The 12,345-nt window shown below is 39.9% G+C and overlaps 1 protein-coding gene across 1 annotated transcript in view; it reads right to left on the reverse strand.

Moving 5' to 3' along the window:
• LOC102205644 (guanine nucleotide-binding protein G(i) subunit alpha-2-like) overlaps positions 1-11,937 on the reverse strand; it is a 60,659-nt gene extending 48,722 nt beyond the window's left edge. The window contains exon 1 of the mRNA XM_005741372.1: positions 11,166-11,937. Coding sequence (XP_005741429.1) covers positions 11,166-11,283 — 118 coding nt within the window. The 5' untranslated portion in view covers positions 11,284-11,937. The remainder of the gene's footprint in view (positions 1-11,165) is intronic.
• Positions 11,938-12,345: the final 408 nt, after the last annotated feature.

Here is a 12,345-nt window from a genome sequence, read left to right on the forward strand (position 1 = left end):
TGAGAGGGACGTTGTTAGCTTTCCACATTCTGACACTTCAAAAGCTTCAGGAGCTTTCTGCTCAGCACAGCATCAGCACCACGGAAATACACGGATACATCCGTAGACTCAAGACAATTCACAATGCGTTTTGGGGACTTTCAGGTGTTTGGACCAATGTTTTCTTTTCTGATCAAACCAGAAATCTTTAATGAGCAGCTAGATCTGTCTCGCATTAACTGGCTGAGTTAACACCAGTTAATGCAACATCGAAGCAGCTGGAATCCACAGCTGTGCGTGTTCATGGAGCTTGCATTTTCACCTGCTGGACATCACTACCTGACAAGTTTAACTGTCTACAGAACATTGCAGAGGCCTTATTGACAGTATTTGGCTCTACATATCTGTGTGAGCAGATTCTCTCTCACATGAGTCCTCAGGTAGCCGTCTGAATGCTGGACACTCGGAGATGTCTCTGAGTGGGAGAACAGAGATCACATTAACATGTGTGTCTCTGTATTAACAAACATGATATATTGGCCCAGTTCATTTTTCTTATCATTGTTGTGAGGAGACCATAAATAGCATTAGCATTTTCTGTTGTACAGTTCATTTGCTGTTATGAAGTTCTTGTTATGGATAAAAAGTGTCTTTTTTTTGTTTCAAAATAGCTGATAACTACTTGCTGATAGCCGCCAACATCTGCAAACAAATGTAATTCTATAAAGTGGTTCTATATAGTGTGTAACTGTTCATATAGAGCGTTATTAAATTTATTGATAATGCAATCATGTGGCACACTGACTTCTGAGGAAATTTTAAATGGCACTCGTCATCAGAAAGGTTGCCGACCCCTGAATTACACCAACATTAAGTAACACTTAAACAACTGTGTCTCAGGGAAGGAATTTGGAATAACGTAAATAAAACCATCACGTGCTCCACTTATTTGTTTTCCTAACCTTCAGCTCAATGATATTTGACAAGTGAGCACGGGCCATTGGTGTAGTTGTTGCAGTCACAGTTATTTGAGTAGAAAGTGGCTAGGGTGTCCGTTTTAGGCTACGTTAGGATTTATAGTAACAATAACCTAATATCTACTTTATACTTCCAGCATTCTAAGGATAAGAATTTGGCTAATGTCATAGGTTTTTTCCTTTACCTTGAAAAACTCCTGAGTTGTATGCTTTGAGTTATTACCAATTTGCACTGTGAAACACTTTCTAATCAGTTTTGCAGCATTTGGTTGAATCTGAGCAGATGGTATAGCTCTGTTCACTTAAAAATTCATCCTGCAACTTTTATCAGCAGTCACAGCATCAATAAACACTGGTGACCTGGTTCCACTGGCAGCCATACATCCCTCTACCATAACATTGCCCCCACATGTTTGACAGATGAGCTTTTCCCCATGTCTTGCCACACTTTTCTTTTCCCATCAATCTGGTAGAAGTTAATCGTGGCTTCTTATGTTCGCATTACGTTTTTGCCCCCCCCCAAACTGTGCAGACTCTTTTAGATGTTTTTTGTTCTTTCGTTTGTTTTTTCCTTGGCAAAGCGTAATCTGGGCTTCCTGTTCCCAAGTGCAACCAGTTGTAAACCCTCTGCATTTCCATTCATAAAGGCATCTCTTGATTGTAGACTTTAACAATGATACACCTTCATCCCTCAGAGTGTTCTTGACTTGATTAGATGTTGTAAAGGGCTTTTTCTTAACAGAAATAATTCTCTCATCATCCACTTTAATTGTCTTCTGCAAACATTCAGGATGTTTGGGGTTGCTGACCTGGCCGATACATTATTTTTAAGCATGTACCAGGGTGTGGATTGGGCCTAAAGTTTTTGCTGTCTCTGACATGTTTAATTTGGTTTTTGCAAGCTGATGATGGCCTCCTTCACTTGTACTGTCACCTCTCATATTAAGAGTTCCACTGAACAGTTACCAAGTGCAGAAGGAACAGACCTAATCTGCCAATTACTTTTGGTATTACATTGGGAACTAAGCACAATAAGTTGTTTTTGTGAAACAACTTGAATTAAAGCTGACAGACTGCCTTTCAAAACACGATAGTGATCTCTCTCTCATACAAGTGAGATACCTCCCCCTTATTACAGTTACAACCCCTAAATAAATCAGTACTCTGACACTAAGCTGCAGTCATATAAATGTTATATGTGTTACCACATAGCTTGACACCTATCTTACTTTGCTAAATGTTTTACGAAAAACTTTTTACACCACCCGCTTTTAATAGCAGACGTTCTATTTATGTAATGCCTCTACATGCAAAGTGGACAGAGGAGGGGACACAGCTTCATGCTTTTACATGCAAAAACCAATAAATCACCATGTCATCATCCAGACAACGTGTCACAGCTACTGAGAGTATAGTCTAAAAGGTTATGGAATCAACTAGAAAACACTTCTATTGTTGCCGTTAATTATACATAATTTAATAAGCACTTCCTACTAAACACATTTCCTTCACAGGAAGGTTTTTTGTTTTTTTGGAGCTGATATGAAACTGAACACAAGTTCAGATGTCATGTTTGAGGGAATGTCACACTGCTTTCCTCCTGCCAAATTATACACCACACGAAAGCTCTCAATAACACACACTCACACAAACATACACAACTAACAAGTGGCAAAACCCAGCTTATGCTGCCAGGGATTTTTCTTTATAAAAAAAATCCCAGGGGTCTTAATTGTGCCCTGCTGCTTTAAGAGTGAATGTTTATGGGGTGGAAAACAAAACAACACACAAAGTACAAACACACTTTATTGCTCATACACATTCTTTCCAAAAACCTTTTTTAGCTTGAGGGGTGTATTCAGTCAAATCTGACTATTATGTGAAAAAGATCATTTATAGCAGTCGTCTAGTATCACAAACACTTATCAACAACTACAGTTCAACTATGCACACACACACTATGCTACTGGCCAATTAAGGGGTATGCAAGTCATATGTCAGTCTCTTTTTTTGTTAGTGTCTGCACTCTTTCTTCTTTTATTTTCCTTAAGCATACAGTTTTAAATAAGAAACAGAAATGCTTCATAAAACTTGTTAAAAAGCTCGTCACATATACTTGTTTAACTCTTTGCGACACACTGCCGTGCCTGCACTTTGCCAACATAAACCAAGCAACTGACACAGGATGGGAGTGCTGGTTTCCTCAAACCCGTCAAACAAAAGGCTCGCATCTAGTTCTCTTTTACATGCAGTCAGCTAAAAGAGGAAGTGAGAGATGGGGGATGGGGGGTTTGGTACTGAAACAGGAAATGACATCAATTGCATCTGCACAGTTAGCAACCATGAAGGAGGGAGCATCACCACTTGGTGGTGGTGGGGGGGGGTTGTTGAGGTAATTCGGGGTACTGACTTAGATTTATATAAAAAAAATAGATTATTTACTTATTTAATAAGCAGAATAGGAATATTCTGAATGGTTTTCATGAAAACTCTTCAAGAATATGGGAGGAATAAAACAGTAATGCCATTTTGAACTCAAAGGGATGAGATTGCCTAAAATTCTTCTTCAGTGTGCTCCACTGCTTTTTTTTTTTTTTTTGAGTTACTAAGTAATTTTCCAAGAAGAAATCCTTAATTTTATTAGACACTCCAGTCTACATTTCCAGGGGAAATTTATTTTGCAGAACCAACATGTATCCTATGGCAATATTAATATTTGTGAGGTCAGTATAGCAATAAAAAAGCCATTCAGGTTGTCTGATAAGGGGGAGGAGAATGCAGTAGAGGTTTCAGCTGCTGCAAGGTTAGCAGCAATGCACAACTTCAGCATGTGTTCAGATATTTTTTTTTTAAAAAAGGATAAGATGGGACTTAAGCAACTCAGCAACCATGACTATCATTTTTTATGTTAATAATTAACTGTTCTTTTTCACAAAGCCAAACCACATGAGTGTAGCAACATGAACTGTTTCAGTTTGGTGCTCTAATGAAACTCTACTGCTGTTGACCTCAGTTTGGTAGATTTTCAAGGAATCTTTTAGAGGACAGAACTGTGTAAAACAGTATTATTGTTACACAGGACTTGACAACAAAAATAGCTGTCTACATGGCAGGAAAATTAATTACCTTTTACTGTGGTTTTAATGGGGAGAAATTATGTGGATAATACACATGTAGTTATTTTATTTGTCCATCTGCCAGATAGTGGAGAGGTTAGCAGATACAATAATACTGCACCATAGAAACTGCACATTTAGAGTGCAGCTGTCATAATATTAGTACCCTGAATCCTCTGTGGGAGAAAAAAAAACGTGCCCTCGCCCACTGTAACATGTAAACTAAACCCAACATCTATCATGTTCATATCATATAAAGCCCTGCAGCTTAAGTTATGTTAGTCACCTCACTTGTTGCATTTTCTCCACAGCATACAGCTCTAATGAACCAACACCACCAAACAGAGGTCAGCATCATCTTAAAGCCTGTAGAGTGAGAGATCAAATGACATCGTAGACAAACTTTTACCAGATACTGAAAGACTTTAAAGAAGCGAGGATGGAGTACAGTGTGAAACACAAAAGGAAAATAGTTCCAACATGCACTCCTGGGAGAGAGACACCTCCATTCTTCTAAAGTCTGCTTCCTGACAATGTCACTACACTATCCTTTCACATCACAGAAGCACACTGTCACTAGTTACAAAAAACAGAGATACAGTCATTTCATTTGTTTGTGACATTTTGCAAGATTAAATTTCAGATGTAGCTAACCTTCTTATCATCTAGACGCTGTCTCTATTTGTCCACTCCTGAAGGTTTTTCTGCGTGCTACCACCTTGAAAACACAAGGTACTAAAAGATAAGACAAAGCGGATCAAACTGAGGCTGCGCTGTGAACAAGCACAGCAGGGACATTTACAGGAGAATGTAGAAGCCATGATGCGCATACCAAGTTTGACCTGAACTATGGGCCCACTCTCTCAGCTTAGATCCCCACTCATAATCCCACAAGTTTTTCTACAATGATTTTATCCTACATTTAATTCAACCTAATTTTATCCCAATCTCACCAATCATCCAAGTGCCCCCGTCTCCCTTTTTTCCCCACATTTGGCTTTTCAAGTGTACTTAAGCTGTTCCAGTTTAAATAGGCTCAAAGCTGATGGTGCATGCGCCCCCTGGAACTCAGGAGGACGAGAACAACCAGAGCAGAAAAATGACAGGATGACCCAATGAGAATGGAGGGGAAATGAAGTGAGATCACTTCCTACAATGGAAAGAAAAAGGAAATGGATTGTGGTGGGGAAGGGAGGGGATAGCAATTTACTGTGTGTGTGCTTAATGACATGATCAGCCCAAGAAAGTCCCGACCCCTAGCTCTCCATTGCCTTGTCGTCAGTCAAACCTACTATTTTTATGGTTTCAATCATAATTTCTCTGTACACAGAGTTCATCATTCTATCAATAAATACCAGAGCAACGCCACCCCAGAAAGAAAAGACAGCGCCATAATGGGACGTTCAAAACATCTTAATTGTGACGAAATGTTGCACAATTTTGACCAAATCAATCCACAGACAACCATATAAACATGCGTCAAAGTAGTCAAAACTGCCTTTGTAGTAGTTCCCCCTACAACAGGTGTCTCAAGGACATGCCATGATGAAACGCACACAGACTCACAAAGGAAAAACAAATACCAACCACACGATCATGGATGGTAATTACATAAATTCTGGGAAAACAAATGAACTCATGGTTCAACACCTGAAGGTTGAATGCTTACCTTCTCTACTGTACAGGGTCTACAACTTAGAGGATAAGATCAAAGACACTATACATATAACAAGACAAATCTGAATAAACATGAATGGATTCCCTTGAGATTAAATTGGATTTCATTTCATTGTATTTGCAATTTACCCAATCCTTTAAAAACAATCATTCATTCATCTTATTTTGCATCTTTCTGTTTCCGGCAGGAACTGTTTCAAAATGCTAAATTCCTGTGTCTGTGCCGGACTGTCTGTGCTGTGCAGTAGCCACTTCCTCCTTACTCTTTTATCTAAGCTAATGGGCATGCACACAAATGAGGCTTGTGATCTGGTTTGGCGTCTTTCACACCCTGTGATATCTAGAACTAAGCTGCAACAACCTGAAGGATGCATTTTAAAACAGCTACTATTCACACACACTCACACAGAAAATGTCGACATGCTGCTTTCAGCTCTTTGCTAATGTAGTATTGTAAGAAACAGTGGGAACTGTGTAACAATCAAGCAAAGATATGAGCTATGGATAGACACTCAGAAGACGATGGTAGAAGATTTTCCAAGCTATCAGTATTTCCAGAGCAAAGAGGATAGTGAAGCCAAGTCCCAGTGGACCTGTACTGAGACATGCAGTCTGCAGGAACAGGCTTTATCTTCAGAGCTCTCCCTGTAATTGCAGGATATTCAACCCTTTCACATACCAATTCACAGATCTGCCATCCAGTGCGTCATACAGTTAATTGGACAGCACTGTGGTGCAGACTGTTGAGTAAACAAGGTCAAGTCACCCAAAAACACAGGGCAGCAGCTCACTTGATACATTTCACAGAACAGGCACATTTCTGCCAATATGTCTCCAAGAAGTTGAAGTTCAGTAAACGGACGTTCATTCCTGTAAAACGAGTCAGTCTGACTTGTTTTCTCCAGAGAAACCCGGGTCTCTGTAATGAGCCAACTGTGATTACACTACACATCCACTAAAGCTTTGCCATCGACTTTAATAAGAGGGAGGCACTCTGTCTCAGTGCGGACCACATTGAACTGACCAACTGCAGAACACGTCACCTTGTGCAGTCATCAGGCACGTGTACAGTAAATAGGTGATCCTGTTGAAGACTCACCTTTGCAATACGTGTTCATAAAAATTAAGTCTTCATTTGAGCACAGGATCAGGTGCACACCATTAAAAATAAATGCAGGGTTTTGGAAAATTCTGTTAAATTTGGAGAGTTACTGCTAAATTGCCCCCTCGCCTTTTTGTGTGTGTTTCTATAATTCGCTTATTTGTAATGTGGTGAGAAGAGAGCAAGGTGAAGAGCAAATGAAACAAATTGAGTATTACACGTTGTGCAATAATAAGAAGCACGTTAGCAGTGTTTTTGCAGAGCAGTCAAACACACTGAACACCAACTGGAAAACACATAATCAGTTGAGATGTACACTCCTGCTCTCTACTATCACAACTGCAATAGCTCAGGTTTCCCAGTCTGGATCTGCTTAGATTGCAGTTTTCACAAATTGTAGCCTCACTCTGTGATCGATACTTTGCAGCGCCACACTTTGAGAGAGCTACACTCATTTCTCTTAAACTCTTTGATAAAGTAACTGTTTTCCTCCAGGAACCTATAGTTGGAAACTGCCTCTGAAGATATGTTCTAGCGGGGACAATCTAATGAAGCTCAGTGGGAAGAAATCTTCATCCTCGCAGGTTTGCCTCTGTCTTTTCATTGTAATGACATTAAAAATGTATTTTTTTAATTAACTAATAAATGAATGAGCAACCGTTACTCACAAGTACTGGGTAACGGGTGCAACAAGTTGGGGCTCAAGGGTAGTAAAACACATAAAAATATTGCAATAACTTCTAATCAAACAAATCTACAAAATCCAAACAATGCTTGAATGCTTACTTAAAGTCCAACTCCATGATAAAGACTTCAATGTGCATGAGAATGACTGCTAATTAATCTGTGCATGTTGCTGAAAAGGGTAGCTGTAAAAGAGGAACAGAAAATGACTGGTTTCATATTATGTGTGTGTCTAGCTTAAAGAATTTGTCATTCAGAATGATGGCCAGTGCATTTAGGCATGCGAACGTTGTCAAAATGATCTGCTGAGGTTCAAACAAAGCATCAAAACGGTAAAGAAAGGTGATTTAAGTGACTTTGAACATAGCATGGCTGTTCGTGCCAAACAGGCTGATCTGAGCATATCAGAAACTCCTGATCTGCTGGGATTTTCCAACACAGGAAAAGTTTAGGGTCTACAAAGAATTGTCTGAGAAAGAGAAAATATCCAATTAAAAAAAAAATCCTCGTTTATGCCAGAGGTCAGAGAAAAATGACCAGGCTGCTTCCAGCTGATAGGACAGCCACAATAACTCAGACAAACCCTCCTTACAACTAAAGCATGCAGACGAGCACCTCTGAACTCGCACCACGTCGAACCTTGAAGCGGATGGGCTAAAGCAGCAGAAGACCACACACAGCAAATTAAACTAAACTGATGCTACAGTTTACTTTTAACTCACATGAGCTCACCAAAAATGGACAATAGAGGATTTAAAAAAAAAAGTCTAATTGAGATGGTAGAGTCAGAACTTGGCATTAACAGCATGAAAGCATGGATCCATTCTGCCTTGTATAGTTCAGGATGGGGGTGGTGGTGTAATGGAGTAGGAGATATTTTCTTGGCATACTTTGGGCCGCTAACTACAAACCAAGCAAACCAATGGGTTGAATGGATTTTTTTCTTTGACTAATTTGTTTCATTTGTTGAAAGGAGGAAATGATCAAAGTTGACATAACAGGAGATCGGTCATATCCGCCCCTGCCTGCAACTAAAACCGAGGCGTCTTTGAACCCAAACCCCCACCACTCATCTTAGACGGTCTACAGTTTGCTCCGTTTAGTAGACCGACAACTTACCCGCATGCCATCAAGGGCACAGACTTTATGTGTATAAACAGCCGACAGCTTTAAAAAAAAAAAAAAGATTACCTGGATTTGTGATAAGACACCTCTGTCACAAATCATTTTTTTCAGTCAAAGGATTACATGCTCAATGAAAGACTAATCCATTAAACTGAACCTGTCACCAACTCAAGTCTACCTGCACAACAGGCAGAAAAGGAGAGTGGAAGTAGTGACTATTAAGGGTGCGAAATTGTTATCAAGATGAGCATTGTTTAGTCTTGAATGAACTGCTGACGTACAACTATAAACCACTTTAAATAGCTGGAATGTAACTTTGACTTTTTTAGGCGGAAAGACATTCCCCACAACACATTTCAGGTTTTTATGCATGTGAAAGCCAAAGCATGTTGTGACACGTTCAAATATCAAATGAGCGGAAGACCCACGGTTTAAGTGGCAGTCTGTTTGGTGTAATATGAGTTTTCTGTTTGTTTGCTTGTACCACTTTTCAGTCAACCGTTTATAGGATGCAACATTGTTACACCAATTTAATTAATGTAAACAAAAAAAGGACGTTTTAATTGATCCAAATAGGAATTACAATGAGATTTGGGCCTGTCCCCGTATGTAGGTTAATTACTAAATGTTATGCGATTCATTCATAGAGTTGGTATGGATATTAATGCTGACGTTTTGCCCTATGACTGAGCTGTGCTGCTGAGCAGCAGAGATCTGAGCGGTGAAGCATGTCAGAGGAAAGGTTTTTTTCTGTTTTTTTCTTCCTCATATTGTGTCATTTTAATATTTCAAAAGTTTCTCATGTAGGACCAACTATGCCATACCTACCACAAATAATGTGCATCTGTGTTATCTGTGAGAGTGCAAAGTATTTTAATCAAAGTCGTGTGAAGCAGAGCTCCCTCTTGACTGTCCTGAAACTGAAAAAGTGTGCATTTTTCAAAGAAATGAAGGCAGTGCAGTCTCCATGTCGTGGCAGAATGTGACAGCGGTAAAGGTGATGAGACTGCTACACTGGCCGCCCATGCTCTTTACGTAGAAACTCACCAACCCTCAGTTCATTTTCAGACCTCTCGTGTAATTCTTTTCAACCCTCACACACTGCAGCGGATAGTAATTACTGATATGAAACCTCCAGTACAGAGCAGGGTATGCAATTAGCCTTCTAACCAGGGGCACATCTCAACAACCAGCCGTCTCTTCAAAGACCCAGGAGAGAAAAAGATAGCATGTGTTCCCCATCAAACCAAGCAGAATTTTCTGCTCTGTCCAGAAAGAGGGTGTCAAATTAAATTTGTAATTCTGTGATCAACCAACAAAGTACATGACAGCCAAAATGACTAAGTTAAACGGATTATATGTGAGAGTGGTGCAAATTTATACCGTAGGGGGAAAAAGATGTAACACTGCCAAGAAGTGATGTTTGTTTGGTTTTTATATATTTCTTAGTGGCTCCACGCGGGACATGTTTACCTGAAAATTTCTGCTTGGCTGTCGATTTTCTTTAACATATGTTTCAGTTCTGGGAGAAAATATTCTGAAGTTTCTTTTTTTTGTTTCAGACCTATATCAGTTTTAAGACGGTCATATGCTCAGCAAGGTGCCACCAAGAACTGCTCTAATTTATAAAAAAAACCCAAAAAAAAAAAAAAAAAAAATGCAATTCTTAACTTAATAATTGGAGTTTCAACTTTTTATTTATATGGATTAATTCAGCAGCCATTGAGAAATCCCATTAGCCTTTGTTCCTGTGTATCTGAACTTCATATCTGATAAAGCTTTAGGAAACTTTTTTAAGTAGATACCTAAAAATGCTTTTAGAGTAAAAGGTGGTAAGCAAACCATGAGTTAAATATTTAGAGACAATTCAAATGTATCCAGAAAATCCATCATAAGCAGATATCTGCTAATATTCCCAACGGAAAGAGTTGTAAGTTAGTTTATGCTCTAGCAGTCCTGGGAGCAGTCAATTTCATCCAAACGTCAAACTCCTAAGAAGAAAAAACAAATCCCGAGCAACCCCCTCCAAACTTTTTTTTTTGGGGGGGGGGTGACTGCCTATTCTGGTTGTCCCTCAAATGATCTCACGGTAATCGTTATGAAACTCCTTGCTGTGCAGGGACCTTTGCTTAAGCGTGCCGTTTCTACTCCAAACTATCCCATGCGTTTTTCACTGAAGCCCTCATGTTTGTGTCAAAGCAGCTCTGACACTGAGGGCAAAGCAGACGAGGACAACCCAGCAACATCGGCAGATGGAAGATCTTGGACGCGTGCAATTGTGCCACGTTTTCTCTTTAACATACGAGAACATCCCACAGGATTCCAAACAGCCCCGGTGTTTTCCCTGAGCCCACACTTAACGGGGACTAATAATAGCGCTGGTTAAAATGTAACTCGCTCAAATTGCCCGTTTCTGTCAGATGTCTTTGACACTGCGCATTTCACCCATGACCATCATTGTGCCACTTTTGCAACCTAGTGTCAGTGTTGTGACATTGTACTCACCGAGCAGGAGCAGTTTCACTTCTCTTGCCGCCTTCTCTCCATCTTCTCTCAGGTTTTTATCTATCATTTTAGATCTCTCGGCCGCCAACTTATCTTCCTGACTCACAGTACAACCCATGGTTCCCAGTGCACGCTTCAGGTCTGCTGCTTAGTGGGAAAATAACACCTGGGAAAAAAACAACTAACGGCTGACCCCCTTTTCTTAAAAACAAGGGCTGAAGTTAAGCGAGGCGAGTTCCCTTTTTTGATGAGTGGCGAAAAACGTAACGGAGACCGTTCATCCGCTAGAAGGGACCAAAATCATTAAAAAAGACAAATTATTTCCCAAATGAACTCGGTTTTCTAACTAACGTATGAATTTCCCAAAGATACGCACGTTTGTTATTTAGTTTGTCCGCATTTGGGAGATTTTTAACGTGGGTAACGCTGCCTGGAAAAAAAGGCTTAGCAACTTTTTTCGTTGACTTTTAGCTGCTCCCTACGGTATTTCATTAGAGCAGGTTAAACGCCCGAAAAATTACCGCGAAGTTAGAAAAAAAAAGTATTCCAGCTGTGGAAAACCGAGCACACAGATTCCTGCTGCCAGTTACGCTACCGGATGCATACCACACTCGTCTGTGAATATTTCTATTTTTTCTACAAAAAAATATTTATATATTGCTTTAATCCGAGTTGCCGATCCGCATTCTTTCCCTGCGAAGAGATTTACCACGTTCGCCACACCCGTGAAGTTCCCCTACGACCGACAGGCAGACAGCGCCGTCACCTCCCACCCGAACTGCGGAGAGACGTAAAGCCGCAGTGCTTCATGGGAAATGTAGGTAAAACGCTGTAGAACGGTGACCTTCAAGAACTGTCGGAAATTTCTGCGTTCAGTCTTCAAGTTTTTTGAATTAGGACTGCTCCGAGTGGGCAGCCGATTTTTATGTAAAAAAGAAAAGACACGAGCTGTAGCTTCGTGTTAATTATAAAATGATTTTGGGGTCATTATCTCAAACATTTTCTTCTTGTTTTTTGTTTTTGTTGTTTTATTTTTGCCAAATCAAATTCGAGTTATTTTCGCCTCATATCCAGTTGGTAAGCCTCAGACAACCACAGCCCTGTTTTTGAGGTAAATTTCGAGCTAATATCCCAAAATTGTAAGTTGCAGAGAGCAGAACAAATAAATGACAGTAATTTC

Source organism: Pundamilia nyererei, unplaced genomic scaffold (assembly GCF_000239375.1).
Source record: "Pundamilia nyererei isolate P.nyererei 1_Seehausen unplaced genomic scaffold, PunNye1.0 scaffold00110, whole genome shotgun sequence".
Classification (NCBI taxonomy): domain Eukaryota; kingdom Metazoa; phylum Chordata; class Actinopteri; order Cichliformes; family Cichlidae; genus Pundamilia; species Pundamilia nyererei.